General features: G+C 51.1%; 2 protein-coding genes across 4 annotated transcripts in view; one reads left to right on the top strand and one right to left on the bottom strand.

Annotated features, from left to right (window-relative positions):
* The first annotated feature begins 76 nt into the window (after positions 1 to 76).
* Positions 77 to 931, top strand: LOC130851635 (calmodulin-like). Its single transcript, XM_057732208.1, has one exon. It carries the CDS (start codon positions 242 to 244, stop codon positions 689 to 691), a length of 450 nt encoding a protein of 149 aa, XP_057588191.1. The 5' UTR covers positions 77 to 241; the 3' UTR covers positions 692 to 931.
* Positions 932 to 20,425: 19,494 nt separating this feature from the next.
* The window catches only part of NET1 (neuroepithelial cell transforming 1), a 46,239-nt gene continuing 39,458 nt past the window's right edge, over positions 20,426 to 27,206 (bottom strand). For 2 of the 3 annotated variants that reach the window (XM_057732036.1, XM_057732037.1), the window contains 8 exons: positions 26,734 to 26,901; positions 26,278 to 26,340; positions 25,687 to 25,783; positions 25,268 to 25,344; positions 24,295 to 24,552; positions 23,798 to 23,968; positions 22,631 to 22,817; positions 20,426 to 22,337 (listed from right to left, as the gene is read on the bottom strand). In XM_057732036.1, coding sequence (XP_057588019.1) covers positions 21,931 to 22,337; positions 22,631 to 22,817; positions 23,798 to 23,968; positions 24,295 to 24,552; positions 25,268 to 25,344; positions 25,687 to 25,783; positions 26,278 to 26,340; positions 26,734 to 26,901 — 1,428 coding nt within the window. In that variant the 3' untranslated portion in view covers positions 20,426 to 21,930. The remainder of the gene's footprint in view (positions 22,338 to 22,630; positions 22,818 to 23,797; positions 23,969 to 24,294; positions 24,553 to 25,267; positions 25,345 to 25,686; positions 25,784 to 26,277; positions 26,341 to 26,733; positions 26,902 to 27,206) is intronic. The other variant, XM_057732038.1, reaches the window with a different exon arrangement.

Here is a 27,206-nt window from a genome sequence, read left to right as displayed (position 1 = left end):
TCCCTGGGAGGAGGATTTCGCCCCAGGACGTGGGGTGGGTGGGTGGGGAGTCTTCCTCCTCCCCTTGCTCGGGTTTGCAGAAAAGGAGGGGGTTCCCATCCCATGGCAAGGCTGCCGCTGGAGCTCTGTCCTCAGACACACGCAGTCGTGGTCCTGCCTGCTTGTCCCAGCTCTGACGTGAGCCCCTTGGGCAGGTTGGCAGCGAGCTTGGAAGGAAGCCCCGTGCGCAGTTGTGAGTGACATGGCTGAGCAGCTGTCCAAAGAGCAGGTGGCCGAGTTCAAGAAGGTCTTCGATAGCTTCGACAAGGACGGGAGCGGCACCATCAGCATCGAGGAGCTGGGTGCTGTGATGCGGGAGCTGGGGCAGAAGATGTCGGAGGCCAAGCTGAGGATGATCTTTGATCAGGTGGACACGGACAGCGACGGCATCATCAGCTTCCAGGAGTTCCTGGCAGTGATGGCCAAGGGGACGCAGGCCTGGGTCAGAGAGGATGAGCTCCGGGAAGCCTTCCGCGCCTTCGACCTGGACGGCGATGGCCACATCAGCGTGGATGAGCTGAAGCAGGCCATGGGCCAGCTGGGGGAGAAGACGTCTCAGGAGGAGCTAGAAGTCATGATCCAGGAGGCCGACGTGGACCAGGACGGGCGGGTGAACTACCAGGAATTCGTGCACATCTTCACCCAGAAGTGAGGCCCCCCCACCCCGCCTCCCCCTCTGCCTGACTCTGGTCCTGCTGCCTGGTCGGGCCCTGCTTCCGTGGTGGTGGGTGGGAGGTGCCTCCCCGTGGAGACGCCTGGCCTCTTCCGGGCCTGGGGTCGGCCCGGTGAGACCTCGCGTGCTTGTGAGATGGGGTGCTCCCTACGTCTCAGGGGTGCTGTGAGGAGCCCCAGAGTGATGTGGTGGTTGGAATAAAAGGGATGTGAGCTCTGAGGTGGTGAGCACTGTGCTTGAATGTGGGGCGTCAGACCCCCCTCTGATGCCCGTGGACCAGGAGGCTGGGGAGCACTGCGGCGTGGGAGGGGGACAGAGGGGACTCGAGGGTCTGCCCGAGCTCCTGGTCAGGACCCGAGGCTGGAGCCTGGACCCAGGGCTGGGACACGCCTACACCACAAACGAAATTTAGCATCCTTTGCATGTAGCCAGCTGTTCTTCAGGCTCAGGTTGAAAGAAAAAAGTGTGTGTGTGTGTTTGTGTGTGTGTGTGTGTGTGTGTGTGTGTGTCCTGTGTCTGAGATACGGGATCTTCTAGAGCAAAGGTGGGGGCTTGCAGGACTGGCCCTGCCTCAGCGGAAGGAGAGCAGGACAGTCGAGAAGTGGGAAGGACCAGAGGTGCGGTGATGGAAGAAGGGAGGGGGGCGTTTCCCAGTCAGCTCCAGGAGCACATGGCTCAGGGAGGAAGGTGCCCCCCCAGACTCCTCGGCTGCAGCCCCTCAGGGACCCTCTGTGGGTGGGGGCTCTGAAGCGGCTCCCAGGCTGCGTGTGTGCCTAACGGAGGAGGAGCTGGGGAGAGTCCAGAAGATGGAGATGGGAGCCGAGGGTCTGCCTGCAGCGTACCCCCTCTCCCCCCTGCTGTCAAGCAGAGGCACCATTTGAACTTGGGTTTCTGTGGTGTTGCCATGTGGTTTTTAAAAACTATCCTAACCAGGGACTTCCCTGGTGGTCCAGCGGTTAGGACTCTGCGCTTTCATGCCCGAGGGCGTGGGTTCGATCTCTGGTCGGGGAACTGAGATCCTGAAGCCACACAGCACGGCCGAAAAAAACACCAGCACCACCACAAACCTACCCTAGCCAGAGCCAAGGCAAAGGTTCTCAGCGCAGGGTGGGGAGAGGCAGAGCCCACTTACCTGGGGGAATTGTTGCAAAACACCTGCCGGGCCCTTTACTGTCCCTCATTCTGCCCCTTGGGTGGGTGAGTGACAGCACTGTCCCCGTGCGGTGGGGCGGGGCCAGGCCACCCAGGTGTGGCTGCAGCATCGATGACGTTGTTTTTTGAGGGACATTTTCAGCGGGTCACTCCGTCTCCCGTGACCTCACACACGGCTGCCCTCACCGTCCTAGCCCTGTCCTCAGGGTCTGGCCACAGTCCCCTCCTCAGGCCTGGGTTGGAGGGTGGCGGAGGCAGAGAAGAGAGGCGGCGCTCCTGTCCCTGAGGGTGGAGGGCGGGAGGGGCGTGGCAGCTGGTGGAGAGAAGATGCGAGATAAGGAACTGGGGCAGAGGCTGCGATCTGAAGGGGGCGGGATGGCAGCCACACGCGCCTGTCCAGGATGGGGGCAGTCCCTCCCCCCAGAAAGCCCCCATCCTCTTAGGGCCGCAGGTCACAGAAGTCAGTTTCTAAATGAGAGATTCCTAAATGCCAGGCTGGCCCAGGATGCAGCGCTCTAGGCTCTGTGTGCAAACGAGAAAAATAAAGACGTTTTGAAGAACTTAAATGTACTCAGTTTTTAAAAGTCTGAGAATATGCTCTTTCTATAGCTTGGGTTAAATGTCCTTTCTTTAATGAAGTGACTCTGATAGCAGATAGTGCTTTTTTTCCCCCTTTCATGTACTTCCTCTGAAATGTGGGGAATCCCATGTTAATTTTGGCATTTTACTGTCCTGTGAGGCCCTAGATTCTGAAACTGACGGCTCCAATCTGTGGAGCATAAAACTGATTTTCTTTCCTTAAGAAAAACTATGTTTCTGACTTAGTAGAAGTATGAGGCACACACCTGGAAACTGTAAACTCCAAGTTCAGGGCTGGTGTTTCCTCTGGGGGATCAGGAGGGATCCGGGTGGCAGGAGAGGCCCTTGAGTGATGCCCCAGGGCTTTGTTTCCGAGGCTGCCTGGTGCTGGGATGCTGATACCCGGATGTACTGTATCCTCCATCTTCTCGCGTGTGTAAAACACGCTCTACTGAGAAAAATGCAAGCAGTTCATGGACGGTTAGAACTTGGAGGAGAGAGGTGAAGCCTCTGGCAGCCTAGGGAGGTGGGGGTCACCCGGCGTGAGAGGTGGGACCCTTGAGTCTCATCCCTGCTGAGCTGTTGCCGAAAAGGGCCTAATGGGGCCACATGGCAAGAAGAAAGCCGCAGAAACGTCTCTTCAGCTACTACTTTGGGGAACAGACAGGGAATCTGTGGGTCTGGGAGAGGAAGTGACTTACTTCAGGGCTTGGATGAGACAAGCGCCTGGATGGACTTCAGGGCTCTACCAGCACAGCTGCTTGCCAGGGGGGAGGGTTCCTCCCCTCTAGGAAGTAGCCCTGGGGAGGGGTCTGCTGGGAGGGCTGGGAGGGACCAAGGCTGGACCGTCTTCTTGAAGCTGCGGGCCTGTGTTTTAGTGCCTTTCTCCTTACACCTGACACCTTGGGAGGCACAGAAACAGCTTCAAGTTGGCTCCAGGGGGCCTGGATGACTTTGGAGGGGGCAGCCCAGGTTACCTGCCGCCCCCACTCCCAGTCCTGAAGCTGCCCCGCCCACTCTAGACCCTGAGAAGAGCTGGAGAGCGAGCTAGGAGGTCCTGGGTCCAGGTCACACTGGGAAGCTGGGGCCTCTGGAAGCCACTTCTCTGAAAATCCACTTGCCAAGACTCATTCTGCAAATGGTCAACTTGCTGGTATTTCCCAACTTACCAAAAAATTATTTCTAAAGACACTTTATAAGGATTGCAGAGATTCACATCAGATAAGATGTTCTCAGCAGTTGTTGAATATTTCTCTGCAGTTCTTTGTTCAGTTTGATATTTTAGTTTTCAGTTGGATTGTAGCTTGGCAGTTGTGTTAGTTGCTGTCAGTTCACCTAAACCTCAAACCTGAAACTGACAGAAATGAATGGTCTCTCTCTCTATTTTTATTTTTTTAGTACCTTGTTGGGTCTGATTTCGGGGAAGCGGAACTGATTTGTTTCAAGGTGGAGTAGTTAAACTCTTGACATCAGAGATGTAAGAATTATAGATGGGGCAGGTTTCTCTCTTCTAATAGATTTTCAACAGAGACTGCTGCTTTGGTATCTCTTTCAATTCACACATTTGTTAACTGGCTGGACTGTCTTCTTGAAGTTACGGGCCTATCCCATTAAAGGGATATTTTGCATGAGTTTTAAGTATTTGGTAAATGCCCGGTGTCTGAAAATGTGAATCACACACAAAACTGACATTTGGCTGAGCAGAACTGAACTGATACATCTATGGGAACCTGTTGGGGTGAAACCATTCTGGTGAAAACAAAACTCATCTCAACTAAAGCCAAAATTCCCCTACATCCTTCGAGGTATTAATTTTAATGAATTATGCTACTTCTGGTCAAAACAAATGTTTCAAATTCCATGTGCTAAATAATACATTTTCTTCACTGAATTGCCCCTGGATCTTTTAAGTCCTCATTTATATCTATTCTTGATAGGCCTTCTAAGGTCCTCTTTTAAGGTCCACATCAAATGCCTCCTCCTCCAGGCAGCCTTCCAGAATAAGACCAAGCATGTAGTGGATCCCTAATGCATACCCTTGGAGTGAATGACTAAACCTCTCCCTCTTAGTACGATTCTCATCAAGGTGCATTTCATATCGTACTTCCTTGTGAAAAAGGCCAAGTCTCCTTCCTCAGGACCCCACGCGATACAACAAAACTCATCCACTCTTACCCTAGGTTGTCAACTCCTTGAGGGCAGGGCGTGTGGGGTTCCGGAGTGGGGCTGATGTAGTATGAACCCTCCCACCACCTGCACTAGAAGCTGGGGGGGATCGGGTGGGCTCCCTGGCTCCCTCCCCCACAGGGCATGGCCTCTGCCCGGAGGAGGTGGCTCCCGTGGTGCCAACAGGTTGAAAAGGAAACTCTGCAACTTCACACTCCACACTCATCGCACTCAATGGGAAGATGTGCGGCTGGAGGGAGAGGGGGCCGTACACCCTGGCTGCTAAGAACCCTGAAGACAGCCTGCGTGTGATCATAACATCCCAGCTGTCCTGTATTCGGGTTTTCTGGAGAAACAGAACCAGTAGGGTCTGTAGAGACACGAGAGGAGGTTTGTGATGGGAACCGGCTCCTGCATTACGGAGGCGGAGAAGCCCCAGGACCTGCCCCCTGAGGGTGGAAACCCAGGAGAGTGGGGGTGCGTAGTTCAGTCCAAACCGAAGGCAGAGCATCGGGGGCTGACGGAGTGAATCCCGATCTCAGTCTGAAGGCTCAAGCCAGACCCGTGTCCGAGGGCAGGAGAAGGCGGACGTCTCAGCTCAGAACGGGGAGTGAACGTGCCCTTCCTCTGCCTTCTTGTTCTGCTTGGACCCTCAGAGGCTTCGATGACGCCCACTTGCAATGGGGAGGGAAGTCTGCTGAACTAGGACACATGCTCGTGGCTTCTGGACACGCACAGAAACACTGTTTCCCCAGCTCTCTGGGCATCGCTTAGCCCAGCCAAGCAGACACTTAAGATTAACCATCACAAGTTCTTTCCCTCTCAGTGTGAGAGGGAAATAGGAGATTCCAGCTGTAGGACAGACAACGATTGAGACGTCAGGCCACTTGGACCAGTTAAGATTTCAGATCAATGCTTCTCTCTTCACAATACACCCCCTTTCCTGAAAAAAAAAAAAAAGTCTTGGAGAGCAGGTTCTCGATAGACACAGGCTATGCCCCAGGTTCTCAGGAACAGCCTAGATAAATTATTCAGCCCGTTTCCTCTGTCAGCCCATCCAAGTTCTGAGTTTGGGGGTCATGAGTACGGCTGCCTTACCCTTCCTGCACGGGGACCCTGCTGGGTGGCCACACTCCAGAGGGTGCAGCCCGGCACCCGTGAACCAGGGCCTGCCTTCCCCCACCCTTCCCAGCATTGCCCGGCGCAGGTGACTTCACCAACCCCCCCGGGCCCCGCTCTGGAGTCGCCGTGACCTGGGAGAGGGCCGGAGCGCCTCTGCAAGCTCCTTCTTGCTCACCGCAGCTGTTCGCTATCGCGGGCGCTCGGGTCTCTTTCCCACTCAGACGCCCTCGCCCCAGGGCCCTGGCAGCAGCTTCCCGCGTCACCTCTGCCGTCCCAGCCCGAGCCTTTGCTCTGAGCCTGATTCTCAGTCCTGGCTGTCACCTAAAGCACCTGGAGAGCTTTTGAAAAAGGCCGTGTGTGGGCAACCCCCACTGATGTCCCGACCCCCGGTTGGTCTCAGGCACCCTGATGTCCTGAACCGCTCCCCCATGGGTCCGGGGGCCGCAGGCTTGGCCCCCTGCTTCACGCTCCCAGGTGCTTGTGTGGCCAAGGTTGAGACGCCGAGAAGGATACGAATTGCTTCCCTGCCCTGAATCCAGAGCTCCACCCTGTGCTCCGGGGCCTGGGCCTCCTCTGCCCCACCGGGCGGGGGGCAAGGCACTGGGGAGAATCGCGGCGGCGGGCACAGGCTCCGCAGCCCACACGGGGAGGCTGCTGTCGCCCAAGTCCAGTCCGAGCTGCTTTGGGAACAGACGGGGCTGCGCTAGGTGACCTGCAGCCCCCCACCTGCTCTGCCCCCAGGGCCTGGACCGAGGCTCCACAGGGCAGCACTCCCGGACCGCAGGGCCCCCCGAGGAGTCTGGGGCTGCCTCGGGGGACAGGGACAGAGGCGATCCCGCAGGTGCTTGGGAGACATTTGGGGAGGAGACACCCATCCCGAAGGGCCTGGGCTGGCTAGACGCTTCTGTTCCCACCGTTTCTGAGTTTCAGCAGGTGTCTAGTTCGGGGATGGTTTCCTAAGGTGGATCTAAAGATCCTTGTTTTATTGGAAATACTGAGTGTTACGGGCTGCATGTTTGAGTCCCCCCAGATTCATGTTTTATTCTAATGACGTATGACGTTTTCTCTGAGAAACAGAGCCCAGACAACGGGGGGACAGAAGCCCATGTGAAACGGAGGCAGAGACAGGAGGGGTGCTTCTACAAGCCAGGTGCGCCGAGGATGCTGACTGACGGCCACCTGCACCCAGAGAGGCGAGGAGGAGACCCCCACCTCCCCCCCCGGAGCCTCTGGCCGGGGACCCCCCCCCCCCCCCCCGCCTGCTCGCAGAGTCTGGCCTCCAGAGCTGTGAAGGCGGAGCCACCAGGTGTGTGGTCATGTGTTCCAGCAGCCACAGGAGACCAACGCGAGTGGGTAAGAAGTGTCTGGCAGTCGCTCACAAATGCACAGCAAGGAAGGAGCCCCCAGGCTCCTGAGGGCGGCGCCCAGCTGAGCCGGTGAGGTTCTCCCACTGCCTGAGCCTCTGGGCAGATCACCCATTCTTGATCACATCTGGAGAACAGATGCTGCAGCAATGGTGGTTTGCTTGGCGAAAACACCATTTGGGGAATTACAGGGGTCCTGGGTAGGAGAAGAGTTGGGAGGTGTCAGATGCCAGGTTCTGGAAGACCCTGCACTGCGAGGCCAGCGTGGGCAGGAGGACAGAGGCCCCCCCAGGCCACGGGGCAGCCACGCGCCAGGCCTTGGGAGTGAGAGCCCGGGGTCTGGCTGGACGCGGGTTCTGTCCTGGGCCTCGCTCTGCCTGCCGCTGGAAAGGAAGATGGGCAAGTTCTCCCTATTCCCCCTGGTCTTGGAGAAGGGCTGGGGGAGAGCACAGTGGAAGACCCCCACGCAAGTCCTTGGGGCCTTCACCCACCCCCCACCCCTGAGGCCAAGCCCCATTCGCCCCGGGCTGGAGGGGTGGGTGGCGGGTGGTCTTTGATGTGAGGACCCAACCCTGTAACTGGGGCCCAGCTGTTCCCTGGGGCCCAGGGCAGAATGGGGGTCTGGTCCTTGAGGGGAGAGAAGGCAGGATAGGGCACCCCATCAGCAGGAAAGGAGGCCCAGGGAAGACTGGGTGGGGGGGCCTGGAGGCACCAGGGCAGATGCCGACCCAGGGTCTCCCCCTGCAGCTGCTCAGGCCCACCTCACCAGCGGCCTTGCCGTTCTGGAAGGACGGGCAATACATCTGGTGAGGCCTTACTCATGCCCACCGGGGGAGGGAGGGAGTGAAGCTGACCTCGGCCTGACCTTGTTCGATCTTGGGCAGAGCTCTTGGCCCTGGTTTTCTCACTTGCAAAACAGAGGTAGCATCTGCTCTTCCCCTGCAGACTTTATCAAGTGGTCATTAGACTCCAAACACTGCGGGCCTGGCAGAACACGGCACAGAGGCCTTGGTGGTGCGTGTGTCTTGTCACAGGCTCCCGGGTCCCTGCAAGGGGGTGCAGAGCCCATGGGCTTCTGGACCCGGGCCCGAGTTGACGGGCTTGTTTTACTCCTACAACTTTGGGTGGAGCCTGAATGGTCCACAGGGCTCCGCTTCCTCCTCTGGGTTTTCCATGAGGCACAGGGGATTTCCTGGCAGGAACCACCGCGGTATCTGTCAGGGCCCGCGGGCAGGGATGTTGGAAACACAGCCCGTTTTGGCTATCGCTCCCCAGACAATGCTGGTGTCTTGCTCAGAGGGCTGGTGCTGGCAAAAAAAAAAAAAAAAAAAAGCCTTTTCAGCATGCGCTTTTAGACCAGAGGGTTGTATTTATGTGTATGTTGTGATTATTATGGGGGAAAGAGAGAGGACAAAGAAAAACTGGTAGATCTGAAAGGGAGCCCATGGTTGACCAAAGCTTCGGGCTGGCAGTATCCGAGTTGATTTTAGGACTTCACCCGGCAAAGGTAACAAAGGAGAGAGCTGACCTCCCTCTGGAGGCAGCAGTGTCTCCAGCAGGACTTACTTGTGTTGTTGTTTTCAGGATGCTGATTGTTACTGTTTCCTTCTATTTGTAGCGAGGGAAGCTGGTTTTCCACTTATAATCACCGTCTTTTAAATACATTTACTAAAGGCAGAATGCATCAATTAAAGAATAGCAAGTAGAGAATGGTACCAAAAAAAAAAAAGCAGAATTGTGACAGTGGCTCTAAGTGACTGGGCCTTTGGAGACACAGATGTGCCTCAAACCTTCCATCATACTGAAGATGGGCAGAGACCACGGAAGGGATGGGCTTGACCCGAGTCCCAAGAGGGAAAGATGGGGTGATGGGGATGGGGTGTGAGTGCCCTGAAGAGTGAGCAGGACAGAGGATGGAGACAGTGAGGGATGCAGGAGAGAACTCTCCCGGGGCAGGCGCAGGCAGGGGCAGAGGAGCCTGCGGCCTTGCCCTACTGCAGGTGCAGGCGGCCTGCCCACCTCAGCTCTCCCCCTGGGGAGGGGACACAGCACAGGTACCTCCTGCCCCTTTCTCAAGCTTGGGACTCGAGCCAGGGGCTGAAATCTGGCCGCAGCCACCGGGGACCTTTTAAAGATTCAGCTTCCAAAACTTCTGATTCATTTCAAAGGTTTTCAAAAACTCCCTGAGGTCTCAAGATGTCTGTTTTCGCTCATGGAGAAGACCACTTTCTGCCTCGTGACATGTGGGCTTCCATCCAACCTGAAGGGAGGCAGAGAAGCGGGGGCTGGGTGACTGGCCTGAAGTGAGGAGAGAAGAGAGAGCTGTTCTTCGGGTCCAGGGGAGTCAGAGAATGAAGGTCCGGTTCAATAACTCCAGGAGGGAGTTAGGAAGACATCCAGACATTCTCAATATGAATGAATAGGTGATAGCAGGCAGGTCATCTGGTAAAGCCGCCCAAACTCTGAGGCAATGGGCTTGGCCAAGTCACTGCTGGAAGCTTCTAGTGTCCACAGGAGTCTAGATAGAAGTGTGGTGTGGAGGTGCAGAGGGAGAGAGCCTTCCTGAGATCGCCCTGCAAGCCCTTCTCTGCATCTCATTCTCCTGCTGGGCCTCCCAGCAGAATGGAGACGTGGCTGCAGAAGCTGGGAGACAGCCCTGGTTTTGAGGAAGAGGTCTCTCCGGAGACTGGAGAAAGGACCTCTCCAAGGACCAGGTGGCAAGAGTCCTGCACAGGCCTGGGGATGGGTGGGAAGGTGTGTAGTTGAGTTTAGGGGTCCCCTGGGGACACCAGGTAAAACCTGGGGGGGATAGCAACACTGCGCGGCCTGGACGTTGAGTTGCCTCTTCAGTGAGATGCACACGCCACCAGAAGTATGAGGGTCAGGCCACTGGGGGAGCGACTACTGTCCTGTCCTCGAGGCGGGGGTGAGGGAGTCCGTCAGCCTCCAAGCCGGTCCGTGGGGCGGTGCAGCCCCGAGTAGCCCTGCTGGAGCCACAGGAACGGGGCAACTCCATGGACAAGTCTGTCCTCCACTGCAAAGTCCAGAGATTGAGTAAGACCGGGGAGTTCAAGGTCAGCTTCTCGGCCTTGTCCAGTGGGATGCAGGACTGCAGGGCAGAGGCCTCAGACCACGGCTGTGTCTGGTCCATGTCTGTGACCTACTCCCCTGTTTGGGGCCCACAGGAGACGAGCCTCGTTTTCTCTTCCTGGGGTTGACTTACTTGCTCCCTCTGGTTTGATTCAAGCCCCAGGGCACCCATGAGCCCCTTGCACCGGGCTGCCCCTGAGTCTTCCCATGACAGCTCCAACCCAGCCGAGCTTTCAGGGCCCGTGTTAACCATCGCTGCGCTATAAATTCTGTAAAAACTGTTACCAAGCCAGGTTTAGTTTGCGCAGCAGCCGGACGCCGAGGCAGGGCCTACCCCGAGGTAGCCAGGCGAGGAGACGGGAGAACAACCCCCACAGCCGCCTCCCTGAAGGTGAGGGGCTGGGGTATTTATGGGGGAGGACACAGCGCGGTCTGAGGTGTGGGGAGTGGGGAAAGGTGATTGGAAATAAGAAAAAGGTGAGCTTCATTGTGGTTCTGAGCAGGTGGTAACAAAGCTGCAGGTTTTTCCACAGGGCACTTGTCCAGAGGATGGAAGAGCAGGTTCTGAAGGTGGCATTTTGGACCCCTGATGTCACAGGTCACCTAGCAGACATGTGTGCGTGCCCCGTGGGAGGGTGGGTGGTCCTACCCAGCCTTATCCGGCTGGAGCTTGAGCCAGACACAGCTGACTCCAAGTTCCTGGAAAACAACTTGGGCAAACATCTTATGGCTTGGGCTCTGAGATGTGTGGAGGGCGTGCAAGTCTTTCATGGCAGCAGTGAAAGTGAGCTTAACAGGTGAGGGCAGGAACGGGTGAGGGCAGGTACAGGTGCAAGGGATTTAGCTGACCATTACCTTCAGCTTCAAGACCTTAATAAACACGCAAATCAGCGAGTGGTTCTGGCCCAGCATCTTTGATGAGGTTGCAGTGAAGAAGCCAGCGGCTGAGGCTGCATCACCTGAAGGCTTGGCTTGCGCATGAGGTCTGCCGCCCCAGCCCCCGGATGGCTCCCTGACGCAGCGGGCAAGCTGGTGCTGGCTGTGGGCACGAGGCCTCAGTTCCTCCGCCCAGGGGCCTCTCTACAGGCCAGCTTGAGTGTCCTCACAGCGTGGTGTCTGGCTTCCCGCAGGACCGAGCAAGGCAGAAGTGGCTTCAAAGTCACATGCTGTCACGTCCGTCTTATTCTCTTGGTCACACAGACCAGCCCTGATGCACGGCGGTAAGGGGCGGGAGAAGGTCTGGATTCCAGGCCAGGGGCTCATCGGAGGCCTGGCGGCCACGGGGCCCTCACGGGGCTGGAGGTCTTCGACCAGCTCGTTTCCTGTCCCACTGCCTCTTGCTAAGGCAGAGCTGAGATAATTCAGCCTTCCTGGTTCCTTCGGGAAACACGTCCGAGCACTTTCTCTGTGTCAGGAGAACTGGTGAGTGAGACGCAAAGACCAGTAACCTTACAGGCGAGCAGAGAAGCTGATGCTCATGCTGGAAAGTGTTAAGTGTCACAGGGGCAGCCACAGACCCCCGGGGGGGCGGCGCAGGGGCCCAGCGGGGGACGGGTCTACAGGGGCATCAGAGGCGGCTGCCCGAACAGGTGAGGCCTAGCTGGGTCCAAAGGACCGAAACCAAGGGTAATCATTAGTTAACTCTATCGCACCTGCTTTACTCATCCAAGGTGGTTTTCACTGTTGCTACAGAAGACTTGCATGTCCTCCAGGCTGCATGGGGCCTGAACAGTAAGGTGTTTGCTCCGGTTGTTTTCCAGAGAGTTGGAGTCCGCTTCGTCTAGTTCAGCTGAGCGAGAGTCAGCTGTGTCCAGTTCGAGCAGAGCTGGTTAAGCCTGGACGGGACCACTGACCCTTCAACCGGGCTGGCGCACGTGTGCACGTGGTGACCTTAGAATGTGCAGAGGCCGGTAGCTCAGTTACGCCTGCACAGAACGAGGATCGTGTACCAGTACCTTCTTCTAATCACCTTTCCCCAGGCTTCCCACACCTCCCACCGCCCTGCTTCTTTAGTCTGCATCCCATAAGTCCCCGGCCCCTTGCCTTCCGGGGGAGGTGGGGGGGAGCCGGATGTGAACTTGTTTTCGCATCTCCTTTCCTGCTGTGTGAGTAATCCCTCCCTTTGCTGCAAAGCTTGGTGTCTGAGCGTTTTGGGGGAGCCTGATTCAGGATCAGAAGGAGGTTACCAGGCAGAGGGAGGGAGGGGGAGGGAGGGAGGAACAGCATCCCAGGTCGGGGAGCCAGCCTAGCTGCTGCGGGGGAGAGGGCTCAGGGTGCCAGGCACTGCCAGGTCAGGGTGTCATTTTCACTGCTCTGATTTCAGAACCTGATTTCGCATCCTTGGGCGCTTCTGTTCAGCAGGCAGATGCCAACAGCTGCACTTGTCTGTCTGTTACAGCAACAAAGAAACTCACTGGAAAGTTCTTGGGGGAGCCATCCTGGGAGGACCTGGCTGTCAGAGCAGCAGAGAATGACTGCAGAAATACTTTCCTCTTGTGGAAAAGATTGTGTCACGCCCCTGCCCGGCAGGCAAACACCATTTCATGTTTCGGGGACTCTGCCCGGTTGCTCTCAGGTGGGGGTGCGGGAGTGTGTATTTACATGCCTGTGTGTCATTTTCCTTTGTTTTGGGAAAGTGCACTGCCTGCTGGGATGAGGCACGCGTAGCTCTAAGACAACACGCCTGACTCGGGCCTGCGGGTCCCCGGACCGCGGGAAGGCAGTGCTGAGTTTCCAGCTACCTCTGCTGCCCCGTAAGATGCATGTGCCTTTGATGCTATGGAAACATCACCAACGCTGTGCATCTACCCCTGTGGCCTGTGAGCTTTGTCCTGTGCGAGCTTCACTGCTGGCTGTCTTAGGCTACACGTTCATTTGAGGCAGAGACCCTGTGCAAAGGGCCCCCCTCCTGTCCTGGGAGTGGGAAGAAAGTGGGGGCGAGGGCTCCACCCTACGCCTCGTTCCCTCCTATCTGCAGAGTCGACCCTGGGGTACCTCCTGCCCTTCTCCTTCCCCCGCTCCCTTCCCTAGTCATCACAACTTCCATGTGTTTCTCTGACGACTGGCTGAGGGCCTGAGGGCTGAACTCACACCTGGAGATGGCCCGAGATGAAGAGCACCCGGGCGGGCCCACAGGGGTGCCTGGCAGGGTGAAGGCGGACCAGCTCGGGCTCGATGATTAATGGTTGGTGAAGATGTACGATGTCAGATAACAGCCTCTTTTCCAGCCCTGGGGCAGCTTCCAGGAGCAGAGGGAGGCCTGGTGCCAGGCTCTCAAGTCACGTTCCATCGGCAGCTGTAGCCTGAGTGGCTGGAGGGGAGAGTTACTCCAACCAGAGGGGCGCAGCCTGCTCCTTCCTGATGCCATGGCCCAGCCGTGCCGGGGAGGGGCTTGAGCGGCAGCCCGGCCTCTGTTCACGCAGCACGGAGGAGAGGCCCCGCAGAGAGACAGGAAAGAGGCCGGGGCCTGTGCCCGCGGCTGGTCCACCCCAGCTCAGCCTTAGATCCTGACCCTTCAGGAGCTGGAGGCGCTGCTGCCCTGGGCGGGTGGGGCCTGGGATCAGAGCCTGAGACCTGGCCTCTGGGTGCACAGTGTCCCCAAGCAGGGCTGAGAGCAGGGGCTCACTGCCCGGACACCCGCACAGACGAGCCTGAATCATTGCGCTGGGCGCGTGTCAGCAGTGTTTGTAGAGCGTGTGCTCTGCTCCTCCAGTTTTGATCTCTGTAGACGGTCCTTGAAAGGTGTGTGCTCCTAATGGCATATTGGGTCTGGGTAATTCTTCTCTTTCTCTTAAAAAACAACAACAACCTTTTTTTAAAACAAATTTATTTATTTATTGGCTGTGTTGGGTCTTTGTTGCTGCACACAGGCTTTCCCTAGTTGTGGGGAGCAGGGGCTACTCTTCATTGTGTTATGTGGGCTCCTCATTGCGGTGGCTTCTCTTGTTGCAGAGCACGGGCTCTAGGTGCATGGGCTTCAGTAGTTGCGGCATGCAGGCTCAGTAGTTGTGGTGCACGGGCTTAGTTGCTCCACAGTACGTGGGATCTTTCTGGAGCAGGGATCGAACTCGTGTCCTCTGCACTGGCAGCCAGATTCTTAACGACTGTGCCACCGGGGAAGTCCCAAGACTTTATTTTCTTAGAGCAGCTTTAGGTTCACAGCTAGGCTGGTGGAAAGTGTGGAGTTCCCGAATCCCTCCTCCCTCACACCCACACAGCCCGCAACACCCCCACCACACAGTGTGTCTGTTACAACTGCTGAACTTACACGGACCCCTCCTCATCAGCCAGAGCGCACAGCTGACGTGAGGGGTCACTCTTGGTGTCGTCTATTCTGTGCGTTTGGACCAGTGTGTAACGACATGTATCCATCACTACAGCATCATGCAGAGTGGTGTCTGTGCCCCACCTGTGCATCCCTCCCTCTCCACCAACCCCTCAGTAACAATCATCTTTTTACTGTCTGCGTAGTTTTGCCTTTTCCATGACGTCAGTATAGTTGGAATCATACAGTCTGTAGCCTTTAAATTTCCCCCATGTCCTATTTGTGGCTTGCCAGCGCATCTAATTTTAGTGGTGAATAATATTCCACTGTCTGGATGCACTGTCGTTTATCTACCCATTCACCTACTGCAGGACGTCCCGGTTGTTTCCAGCTTTTGGCAATCATGAATGAAGTTGCTGTAAGAGCATCCGCGCTGCAAGTTTTCACGTAGACATGTTTTCAACCTCTTTGGGTAAACGCCGAAAAGCATGGTTGCTAGATCGTGTGGTAGGGTTTGTAGTTTGGCTAGAGACTGCCGAAACTGTCTCCCAATGCAACTGCCGCTGCAAGGAATGAAGAGGCCCTGTTGCTCCTCGGCTGCGTATGGCATGATCGGTGTTCTGAATTTCGGCCATTCTGATAGGTGCGTGTCTCATCGTTTTAATTTCCATTTTCCTATTGATATACGATGCTGAGTATCTTTTCATATGTTTGCCAGCTGTGTCTTTGGTGAGGCATCGACTCAGGTCATTTTTTTTGTGGGGGGGGGGGTTTCATTGCTATTTTTTGAAGAACTTTTATTGAGATATAATTGACAGACAATAAACTGCATGTACTTAAAGTGTACAATTTGATTTTTTTTTTTGTATTCGTAATGTATGTAAGGCAATCCCAATCTCCCAATACTGAGGTCATTTTTAAACTAGCTTGTTCATTTTCTTACTGTTGAGTTTTAAGAGGGTTGTTTTGGTTTTCGTGGGGTTTTTTTTGTTGTTGTTTTGTTTTGTATATTTTTGGGTAATAGTCCTTTGATAGATGTGTATTTTACAAATATTTTCTCCCAGTCCGTGGGGCCTGAGGGGTCTGACTTTTCTCATTCTCTTCAGGCAATTTCTTTTTTATACTTTCCTGAATTACTGAATTTTCCATGATGAAAATGTATGAATTTTAGCAGCAGAAAAAATTATTTTTAAAGCTCTAACATTTTGCTTTGATATCTTATGATGGAATTCTTTAGAAAGACCATTCTGCGGGGGGGGTGTATGGAGGGTGGATTGAGAGTGGGGAGGAGTGGAGTGGAGGGACAGAGCTCGCTGCAGCTCACTCTGGGTGGGTACCTGAATGTGATGTGACGTCAAGGTGACGCGACTCAGGCAGAGGTCATGGCATGTGAGTGAATTAGAGGAATCAGGGGTGGATGGACGGGGGTGTCATCTACTGAGACGGGGGAAGGTTTGGGGGGGAGAGCATTAGGGGTGGACAAGCAATGGTCCTCTTGGGTCACGTCAAGTGTGAGATGTTAGACTTCCAAGTGGGCACATCGGAGATGCTGCGGGGGTGGGGGGATGGGCCTGGAGCTCAGGGGAGGGCTGAGGGCTGGAGGTGTGAGGCTTCCAGAGAAGCTGGTGTTTGAGGAGAAAGAAGGGAGACCCCACGTCCAATTAAGCCTCTGCTTCCCCGTTTTGGGGAGGGAGCATCCTGGTTGGGGGCTGGGAACGCCTTGAGGCTCCGCACAAGCAGAGAGCCCAGCAGCCCGGGGTGTGGAGCTCGGGTCAACACCCCGCCCCCTCCCCATTATCTACACCAGGGAAACGGGGTCACATCTTTTATTCCCCTTCACTCCCCAATCTTCTGCCAGCCCTGTGCCACCTCTTCCCTTTCACATTGAAAGAGCACCTGCGGCCACCTGGGTGGGGGCGGGGGACACTGCCAGCCCCCCCACCGCAGGGCAGCAGAGCTCCAGCTTTAACTTCCTGCCACCTCCCCCTGACCTCCTGGGACAGAAGCCGTGAACACAGCAGAGAACATGGGACCAGGAGTCCAAGCCCAGTTCCCAGCTCCATGTTTGTCACCTGCTGGCTAGGAGGCCCTAGGTGATGCTTTGACTCTGAGCCTGTATTTGCATAAAAGGAACATAGTATCCGTTCTGCCTCTGGGTCCCAGGAGTACCAGGCATCAAGGGTGGAAAGGGCTCTGGGTTTTGGTTTCCGATTTGAGAATAGCGTCTGCTCCTGGGAACGGACTGAAGCCAGTTTCTGCAGAGCTGTGTGAAGCGGTGAACGGACCAGGGTCGAACCGGCCGCCTGTTTGATAGACGCCAGGCACGAACCTCCGCCGTGGTCACTACTCATGACACACTCATTTTCAAGGTCTGCGGGAGTCCTCCAAGGCGGGAGGGCTGGCCCGAGCTTCAAGGGCCAGCAGCAGAGGTGGCGTCTTCGGGGGATGCACACAGGCCGGCTCGGGCCTTTGACCCCAGCTCTGCCACACACCTGACAGGTGATCCTGGGTGAGTCTCGTGATGTGTCCAGATCTCAGACGCCTCAGCTGGTGAAGAGGGGATCAGACTAAATGCTCTGTGTGGGGCTCCAGGCCTAGCTTCGCTGATCCATCTCTCCTGGCCCTGCCCAGACAGGGAGGGAGACAAAACCCCCACCCACGCCGCCAGCAGCAGCGGCAGAGAAATCTGAATTCCGTGGGAGGTGATCTGGAGTCTTCGCAGGTACTACTGATTTTTGTCTCTCTTTCTGGGCTACTCAGCAGCACAAACATCACCAGAGACTGCGATGTGTCCCCTCTCTTAAGGGGCAGGGATGCAGTGAACCAACTTGCCCCCGCTGGACACTCTCGGGTTTGGGCTGCGTGGAGCAGCTTCCCTGGGGACCCGGAAGCACACCTGCTTTCCCACTGCCTCAGCTCGGGGAGGGGGGTGCGGACTTCCTGAGCCTGGGAAAGAGGGTGGGTGAAGGGAGCAGATGGTGGTGGAGGGAGAAAGGAAAGGCTGTACTGATTAAACCAAAATCCAGACCAGTCTGGTCCCGTCTCCAGACTGTAACAGAGGACATGAGTGTCAAATTCAGGCAAAAGGCTTATGTATCTGTGAGAGGGCAGAGAGCAAATCTACATCTGATAAACATTCTGCCTTCATTTTGAAAAGTGAAGACTCGGGGTTCAGAGACTGAGGAGTTGGAAACATTAGAATGCTGGAATCTGAAGTTCTATTTTTAACTTTCCCTTTTTTAGTGAAAAATTTCAAACGTCTTCAAAAAGACACGCAAAGAGTGTAATGGATTCTCGTGATCTCTTGTCCTGCCTCAGCAATTCTCAACTTGTGGCCACTCTGGTTTCATTTCTATCCCCAACCACGCTGCTGCCCTGTAATTCTGCTGGGAATCTCAGACCTCGTACAACTTTATCCATAAACATTTCAGTGTCCCTCTGAAGGGGCTGCAATCACAGTATCACTGTTAAACGTAAAGGCAGAACCAGATCTGGGGACTTTAAATACCCACTCAACCCTGGATATTTCAGATTGTCTTCTTTAAAAACAATTTGAAAAAAACAATTTGAAAAAAAAAATAAAAAGTTTGTTCCATTCAGTATCCAAATATAAGTCCACACATTGCAAAGGTCTGACATGTCTCTCAAGTCATAAAGTCCTCCATCTTTCAATTTCATTAAAAAAAATGTATATACATACACGCAATTTTCCTTTGGTTGTGTGGAGTCTTTAGTTGCGGCTCACTGGCTCCTTAGTTGCGGCATGCATATGTGATCTAGTTCCCTGACCAGGGATCGAACCCGGGCCCCCTGCATTGGGAGCATGGAGTCTTATCCATTGCACCACCAGGGAAGTCCCCAAATTCATTTTGTTGAAGAAACTCATTTAATTTCCTGCAGCTGCAACTCAGGCTGATTTTCTCGGCAAGATGGCGTAGGTGGTAGGGGCACCCCCACCAGGAGGTGTGCTGCATCTGGTGGTCTTTATTACTGGCTGACAGGTAGAGCCACCAATTCACAGGGCTTACAAAACAGCGATACCCTGGCACGTCTGCTTCGTTGATTAGCTGGCCTACTGTGATCAGTTTTCAGAGGAGTAAGTTGCTTTCATGAGACACTCCAAAGGGGATTTAAAAAGCGGTGTTTTTCTTACAGGATCATGTTGAAGCTATGGATGTAAACATTTGTCACCCTAGTGGATGCCCCCACTGTCTCAAAGCGGTCATGCGAAGATTACGTACCACTGGACCTGAGCAAACTACCGTTATCTTGGAAGTCCTTGGACTTGCAGCTGGCTCTGGAGTTGCTCCCATATGCAGGTGAAACCCCAAACTCCTCCCATCTAGGAAATTCCAGACTCCAGGATTGAGGGCGATTTTTCTTTGCTAGGATATTCCTCTCACGGGAACTGGCTTCAACGGACAAAGGGATGTGATTCTCTCAAAGGCACTCGCTAAGGTTGATTAAGAAAAGCCCAGGTCTGCAGGTTGAAGTATCACCTACGTTGAATCCCAGGACTTCTAGGCCTAACAGACAATCCGACCCACCGGTTTCCCCTCTAAGGACAGGCCGGAGTTCTGACGAGGAAGAGCACTGGAGAGATGCCCGCCTCGGTCTGCCTCTCAGTCACTGGGGCTGACCGATGGGAGCCTTAGCCAGGCATCTGCTGATGGTTGTGTAGTGAATTCGGTAACACAGCTCCAGCCACACGTACCCTGCAGAAAACCAAGCCCTGTGCTGGGTCTGCATCTTCACTGAAGCACTGAACGTAAAGAAGAGCTAGGCCGGCACATGCGTGGTGAGTCGCTTCCTGGGTGAGCCGAGGAAACGCAAGTCTTAATACTGTCAAGGGTGATTCAGTGACACTGGCGTCCACCGGCTGACAGCTAACCCAGATGCCCGAGCTGCCCCCCGCCGTGTGCACACATCCTAGACTGAGCCCTAGGTTTAGAGAGACCACCCTTTGCGCAAACTATGCACACTCACGGAAAGGAGTCACAAGATTAAGACTGGACTTTCTTGAACTCAGACTCTGAAGAGTTTAAAGGCAAACTGAGACACTAGTAGATACATGTCAGTATTTACTCTATATCATTTACATAATGGCTACTGGCTAGATCAGTGGTTACTAAGTGCTGACCCAAGGAACTCACCGTATCAGAATCACTGGGGGGAGTGCTTACAAATGTAAAGTATCAGCCCTCTATCCCTCTCCCCCACCCCACCCCGATACTGACTCAGTGAAACCTGTGTGGGAACTGGGGGCGGGGAGCTCAGGGGTGAGGCGGCCTCAAAGCATCCCTGGTGACTCTGATGCCCAAACAGGTTTGAGAACTACTGGGCTAAAGTGTCAGATGTTCTCAAATACAGACGCAATCTCTGAGAGTTCATTCTATACAATTATTCAGTTTCTGGGTCTTATTTTTTCCCTTGAGTGAACCCAAGGGAGCTAGAGTTTTCAGTAAAACATCATTTCATCAGCAACATTTGAACTACCACTGTTGCTACAACTTCAGAAGCTGATCAAGGTAATTCTGGAAGAGACTGTATCTTATAACATCTCCAGAAATGATCAGAAATCTTGCTGATTTTTCAGATCACAACCACTGGTATAATCTACACTACTGACTATGAATTTCCAGAGTTAGAAACCCGAGATAACTAAATTAAAATCTGAAATTAAATTAATGAGGATGCGTTGCTAATTAACAGCTTTATTGTATCCAGAAAGTGGCCAGATGTTCAGCTGTCTTCAATTCAACCTCTATTTCTGATCATAATGTGTTCTAAATAGTTTAATAAGACTCAAAGCACTTGATCTAAATGACTCTTTCTCTTACTGTTCAATGAATTGCAAAGGTGTAAGTATTTACGACTTTTTAAAACATCTGTGAGGCTCACTGTCACCTCCTTTGCTGTAGCAACACTTTCTGGCAAATGTCCCCAAATATCCACCCGCCAAGAAACCTTTCAGGATGATGTGTGTGACTTTGTTTTAATTGTATAATTCATTTATACAGAGAAATCATTTGGATGTAACTATATACAGTCTTTTCCAATTTTCATTTCCACTGGCCAAATATAGATCACATAATAGTCAACATATACTTAAACCGATCACCATTACAAATCTGCCATGACACAGGGCTTTCAGTCTCCCCCCTTAGAGACTATGACCTCATTTCAACAGAAACATTTCATAGTACAGGATTCACCAGTCTCTTTTCCCTCGAATAAATCTGCCAAAATTGGCCTAATATGGTCAAATGTTCAACACATTTCCTTTTCTTTTCAAACCCATTATTTGCAAGTACTGTAAACCAAGGCAAATACTGTTCACTTCCCCCAAGCCTTCTACAACTTACTACACACTCTCAAGTTTAGCTTTTATTATCTTTCATAAATGTCTGACACAACCAGACATTTTTACTTTAAGACAAAACTACACTCTTTTCCCCTCTTTTTTTAAAAAAATAACAAAAAACCCCCCCAAAAAACCACAACAACTTATTACCAATTGCCTTCCCTCTTGCTTTTCAGACAATATTAACTTTCCGTGAAATCCTTAAGGTGGTTTTCTCTCAGCAGTCTAGAACAGACAGCCATTTCATGTGTGTTCACCACCCTGAAATACTACACTTTAAAAATCGCAATTTTCTTAATTGGCTCAAAAACAGTATGGCTTGATTTCACCTGGTAAAGTTAATATGATTTAAACATACACACACACACGCACACACAATTTTTAATCGAGGAAGAAACATACTTTAAAGGCATGCCAATCTGAAAAGGTATCAAAGTAAAAAAATAAAAGCAAATACTAAAAACTACTTTACAATAAAAAAAAATTAAATAATCGGCAGGTTAAATCAATGAAAAATGAGGAATGTGCAGTGAAAAACAAAAAGCATTCCAGTTGGTAAAATGGAAAACCTATTAAGTTTTGTTTTCCAAGGTACTTATGTTTCAATGTAAATTTTGAAATATTACACATATATTCCAAGTAGATCTTAGATGCCAACTTTAAAATTTCAAATTCTGCATGCAAAGTTTATCAAAGAAACACTGGTAAAATCCCAGTGTTTGTAAAATTTTAAACTTTGGCAAATATTGTAAATATCACAATTGGTATTAAAAACACAAGATGAATGCAGAATGAGGAGAAAATCCATTTCATAAGCATTTCATTTGATTAAAAACACCAGGCTTGCATGTTCTAAACGATCTGAGGAGAAAAAAAAAAAAAAATCACAAAAAACAAAAAACCTGTTGTTTAACAGTAACCTGTATATGTATTTTTAGCTGCCATTAAAAAAAATAAAAATAAAAAAAAGAACAACCACCAAAACCAACCACAAACACAGAAAATGTGAAGACTGGTATTAAGTAACCCTGCCAGGCTCCCATGCTCACATGACAAGAAAGAACAACTGTACAGTTATAAATAAAGTCTCTCCCCTGGGCACAATGCAGAGCTGCCTTCACACCAGCGTCTCTCTGCGCTCGCCACCGGCCTGGGCTTTGTCCCTGGCTTCTCGGAGGCCAGCCTGGGCTCGGGGTACTTTCACACGCTGCACATCGGCTGCTGGGTGCGCCGGTGCGCCACATGCGGGAGCGTCTCCATCGACTTCGACCCGAGCCACGCTGGACGCTGTGGATGCCCGTCTCTGGGCCCGGGTGTGCCCAGTGGGGGGGCGGTTCTCTCCGCACTCCTCGTGGAGCCCTGGCAAGCCCTGCAGCTCAGAGGGGCTGGTGGCCTGCCGGAAAGGGGCGATGGCGGTTCGGATACAATTGAACCACTGCTGCTTGTGGAACACGTCATTGGCTTGTAGAGTGTGGGACTGGCCGGGAGAGGGGTCCTGGAAGCGAACTCGGAAGATGTTTCTAGCTAGAAAAATAAAAAAAAAGAAATCAGACTTAAAAAGTTTATTTTGGATAAAGTGAACACGGGTGCTCGTACTTAGAGCACGCACATCTATTAGGAGACACGTTAAACAGTGCCCAGACGCTACTTCTTAGATATGTGTGCTGGTGGCAGAGAGCACAACAGGTATAGGATGAAGGAACCCATTTCACGTTGAGTTTTTTTGTGTGGGGACAGAAGTCTTAAAGATTAAACCTACAATCATTCAGGGTTTGAGTTTAGGACTATTGAAGCTATTTTAAAGTGTGTATTTTTACCTTTATCTGAGTTGCTGAAGGCCCCTCGAAAGGACCCGCCCATCCTCACGTCTCCATCCTGCAGGTCTTCCAAGACCAGCTCCTGGACTGGGATCGGCTGCCGGTACACCTGGTAGGAGTGACGCTCGTTTCGGGTAACAGGCCGAGTCAACACCAGGATATCTTGAAACAGGAAAATGTACAGTTTCTGGAGAAACGAGAAACAAAGCTTCCTAAACACAGAACTTTGTGACTGTAAGTGGTTGAAATCTATTGTTAAAACTTAATTTGATCTAATTTCATCACATTGATTTACTAACATCCCCTTACGAATGACTGCATAAAGATGGTGATTTTAAAGCTGTGCATGTTCTCCTTGGAGAGCTTTTCTCATCGGAGACTATACACTGCTTTCTTATCCGCATGTAACAGCAGATTCTGCAGCAGCTGAGCAAGCGTGGTGCACCACAGAGAGCTGACTGTCTTGGTAATGTGACTGGAAACAGTAGGAATGACTGTACAGCACAATTTTCTAACAGGGCGAGAACTGAAAACTGTAAGCTGGTAAAGATGTTACTGGTTCTGTTCTGTCCCACATAAATGTAAGCTTTTATAGAACCATGAGCCCTCACGACAGAAATCAGAGATGAAAGATGAACTCTTTCCAGAAAGAACCTCAACGTGCAGGTTGGGCTTCTGAAAAGGCACACAATGAAATAAAAACACCTTCCCAGGCTTATACTTAGTTCTTGCAGGTACCTTTGTAATTAAGATTTAAAAAACAAGTTTGCTCTCATTTAATTTGCTGCGAAAATTTGTTTAGTAGTAGCTAAAAACTACTTCCATTACTATAAACTCTTCAAAAATTTTTTCGGAAGGATATGCTTTTCTATTAAACATCATAAAACTAGTAATTTATTTAGAAAGGAACCCCTAGCAAAATAAGTTGATTTATGCTTCAAAACTAAAGAATACATTATTACTGATTCTCCAAGCCATTTAAGTCATTCTGCAATGACAGAAACCAAATGTTTGCTCTATCAAAGCTGGTAACAAAACCCAGTCAGCTTCTTTCAGTGCGTGATGAGTTCATTTCACAAACCTGTTTCATGATTCATGTGGAAAAAAATGAAGCAGTGGGAAAGGGCAGAAACCGCTCACTTCATGTTAGCGTTCAAACACACTTACGTGTCCATTTTTATTTTTCAGTTCCCCATGGCAAAGTAGTACTTTGCTTGCTTCAATTCTAGGGTCCTTCTGCTTTTCATCCAGGTACTCCAGCTTGTCGATGTAATACTGGCATTCTGATTCACCTTTCTTCAAGTTGATATCAGAGAGGACTCCTTGCATTATCAATATCTAAACATTACCAAAAAAATCAATGGAGCACTTGCAGCACAGTAACTTAGCCTGTTCTCCTACAGGACTAAAATGTCACATTAAAATAAAACTTTAAAGCTTGAAGGGACTCTAGAAATCAGGTAATTCAGTCAGTCCCTTTGGGTGATTTGCCTAAAGTCACACAGCTAACTAATGGAAGAGATCAGATCAGAAGCCAGTCTTTTGACTAAAACTTCACTGTGCTGATTCAACATGCAGAAGATGTGAGAGTATCACTGTGTATCTTTCTCAGGCAAGCTAATACATAAACTTGAATAACACGAGTCACTTATTGGACGACTTACAGCTTCCTCCAGAAGCTGAGCATCCGGGTGGTCTTTTGGAGTGTGTCTAAGAATTTCCTTCAGCAGTAAAGGGTATTTGACGAGGCGGCTTCGAGGAATATCTAGGAAGCTCCAAAGATCTAATTTTCGACTGAAGGGAGACTCAAGACATCGCTGGAGGAAGTCTTGGACTCTTGGATCCTGTTTCTTTTGGTCAAGAAGAGCTTTGGCTGCCAGCTGGTTACTGCAGTAGCCTTTGTAGGCATTTAAGCCTGGCAACTGAAGAGTAGTAAGAGAAAACAAAGTGTAATACGTTCCTGTTATAATTTAGTCCATTAGTAAGACTGTGAATACAGAACACAAAACTTACAGCTATTCTTGAAAGTTTTAACAAGCTGTAAAATCTTCCTGCAGGTGATAAAGGGGGTTGGATAGTGTTTCAGGCCATCCTGACAATGCCCCTTTTCAATTTCCCTAATGTGGCTAAATCCAAACAGAGACTCACGCCACCTCCTCCCCCAGCCTCAGTTGCATGCCGCTCTCCTGCATTCCCAGGACACCTGAGCCCTCCTCTCTCACAGTCTTCACCAGCCTGAGACTGCTTATTTACTGACTGCTCCCTCACTCGACTATAAGCGCAGAGACTGCCTTTCATCACTGAATCCTCAGTTACCCCTCCTAGAACAGTGCCTGGCATCTGGCAGGCACTCAAATGTTCACTGAGAGAATAAAACAGATAATCAATGCTATATAATCTGGGAATTCTGTCCAAGGAGGAACATATTCTTAAAACAAACGAAAGTGCATCATTCATGAAGTAGTTTTTAAAACAGACAGTGCCTTCTTACAGCTATGTAAATTTGTTCAGTTTTAATGCCTTATTTATCTGATTTTGCAATCCAGTAACTGGATCAAACCAATGTGGCACTCACCACACATGACAAGCCTGACACATCTGTACAGACCTGGCTGAGGGCAACAGCTCACTACGTACCCAGCTGACAAGAATGTGACCGATGTGCTCCACAGTCCCTCCAGGCTTGGTGGCTTCGCCTATTCTTGCCAACAAATCTGAAGTGTAAAGAAGCAGAAATACCAATAAAACTAATTCAGGAAGGAGCAAGATAGGGGTAGGGGGTTAAGAGGCACAGACTGCTGTGTAGAATATAAAGAAGCTACAGGGATATGTGGTGCGGCACAGGGAACGCAGCCAGTGTTTTATAACAACTTTAAATGGAGTGTAATCTATACAAATGAGAATCACTATGTTGTCCACATGAAACTAACATAATACTGTATATCAACTAGACTTCAATAATTTTAAAAATATTCAGGACGAAATTAGAAGTTCAGATTTAAAATCACTTGTTCTTGCTGTTCAGAATCCTGTGACAATTAGGCAGCGTATCTTACCTTCGTGCAGGGGTATGTAAGCGTCCAAGTCACCAAATATGTGCGTGAGTTCCTCCTCTGACATGATAGACAACTTTAACATGGGGTCATGGTAGGCCTGCCAGAGGGGAGAAATGTGTCACACACAGAGGCCAAGCAAATAAAACATGATGAGAGGTCTGCACTTAAAGGCAAGCATGACTGACTACGTAAAACGAGCGTGGGGTCTATTTTCCCATAAAGGAAATTAAGGTATATGTTGATCCCCAAATAGACCCTCATTGATACTCATATTTGAAGAGATGCGTCTAATAAACCTCATCTAAAAGAAGTATTCACCAGGAGATCGTCTCTAATTCTCCACTTACAAAGGTAAGAAAACCATCCTTTAGAATTTGTGAAATGCAATCTTTAAAAACTACGGCACATGACAGAAAGTTATTTTTTTCAACTTTTTTATTGGGGTATGGCTGTTTTACAGTGCTGTGTTAGCTTCCACTACAGTGGAGTGGAGTTCCGTGTGCCGTACAGCAGGCTTACTACTTACCTATCTTATACATATGTTAGTCCCAATCTCCCAATTTGTCTCACGGTAGAAAGTTACCAACTGACCTTTCTTGCAAGCTTGAGATCCTCAATTAAGTCCTGTTCCCCTCGGAACATTTCATAAATTGCCTAAAAAAATCCAGCAAACATCATAGGTCACTCCTCCCTCTGAGAAACGGAAAGTATATACAATTGGTATCTACCATTACTTAGCTGACGTTTTAAACAGTGCTTTTTAAAGTGACTCAGTCTGAAAGCTGTAATTCAGGATGGAATCTCAAATTAGAGGATGCTGTGCATTCCATAATCCTACCCCACCAGAGCGCTAAACTGGATGACTGCCCCCCTCGCAGGCGCTGCACAGCTTGCCTTACTAACTGCATTCAAGTACAAAAATGCAAGTTTATTCTGCCATAGGCATTAGTTTACTATTCTTCTGGCAAAACATATGTTTAGGAATCAGGGTCTATTTTTTCTTTAGTTTAAGCCAGTACACTGGTCTTGCTACTGAGTACAGCATACCTCCTGACGTCTGATTTCTCTGGAGGTTAAAGACTGCTTCATGCTGATGTCTAAGGTCTCCGACCACAGGGCACTGCTTCTCCTTTTGGTGGGCGCGGGGACGGTTGATCTGCTCGATAACTTCTGGGCAGAAGCTGGGGATCTGCTGTCACCACGAAGGGTAAATGACTGAAAGGAAAGAAAGGGGTGAACAAGAAGGTTTGGAGGGTACAGGAATTATTTTCTTTTCTTAAAAAAAAAACAGACAAAAGCAAAGTTCTGAGAGTTTCTCTATGCATGAAACAATCATTTATTCAAGCTTCGATCTAGTAGTATTCCTAAATATTTATCACTCAAAATTACTTTCTGGGGATAAAAACTATCTGAGATCTTCCTTTGATATAAGTTACAAACTAATGTAATGAGGTTATATAAATACTGTTCCAACAACAATATTCCTTACTACCATATTCCAGAAAATGCAAGTTATGCTT

This window comes from Hippopotamus amphibius, chromosome 4, assembly GCF_030028045.1.
Source record: "Hippopotamus amphibius kiboko isolate mHipAmp2 chromosome 4, mHipAmp2.hap2, whole genome shotgun sequence".
Classification (NCBI taxonomy): domain Eukaryota; kingdom Metazoa; phylum Chordata; class Mammalia; order Artiodactyla; family Hippopotamidae; genus Hippopotamus; species Hippopotamus amphibius.
This window is presented reverse-complemented; position numbering and strand designations above follow the sequence as displayed.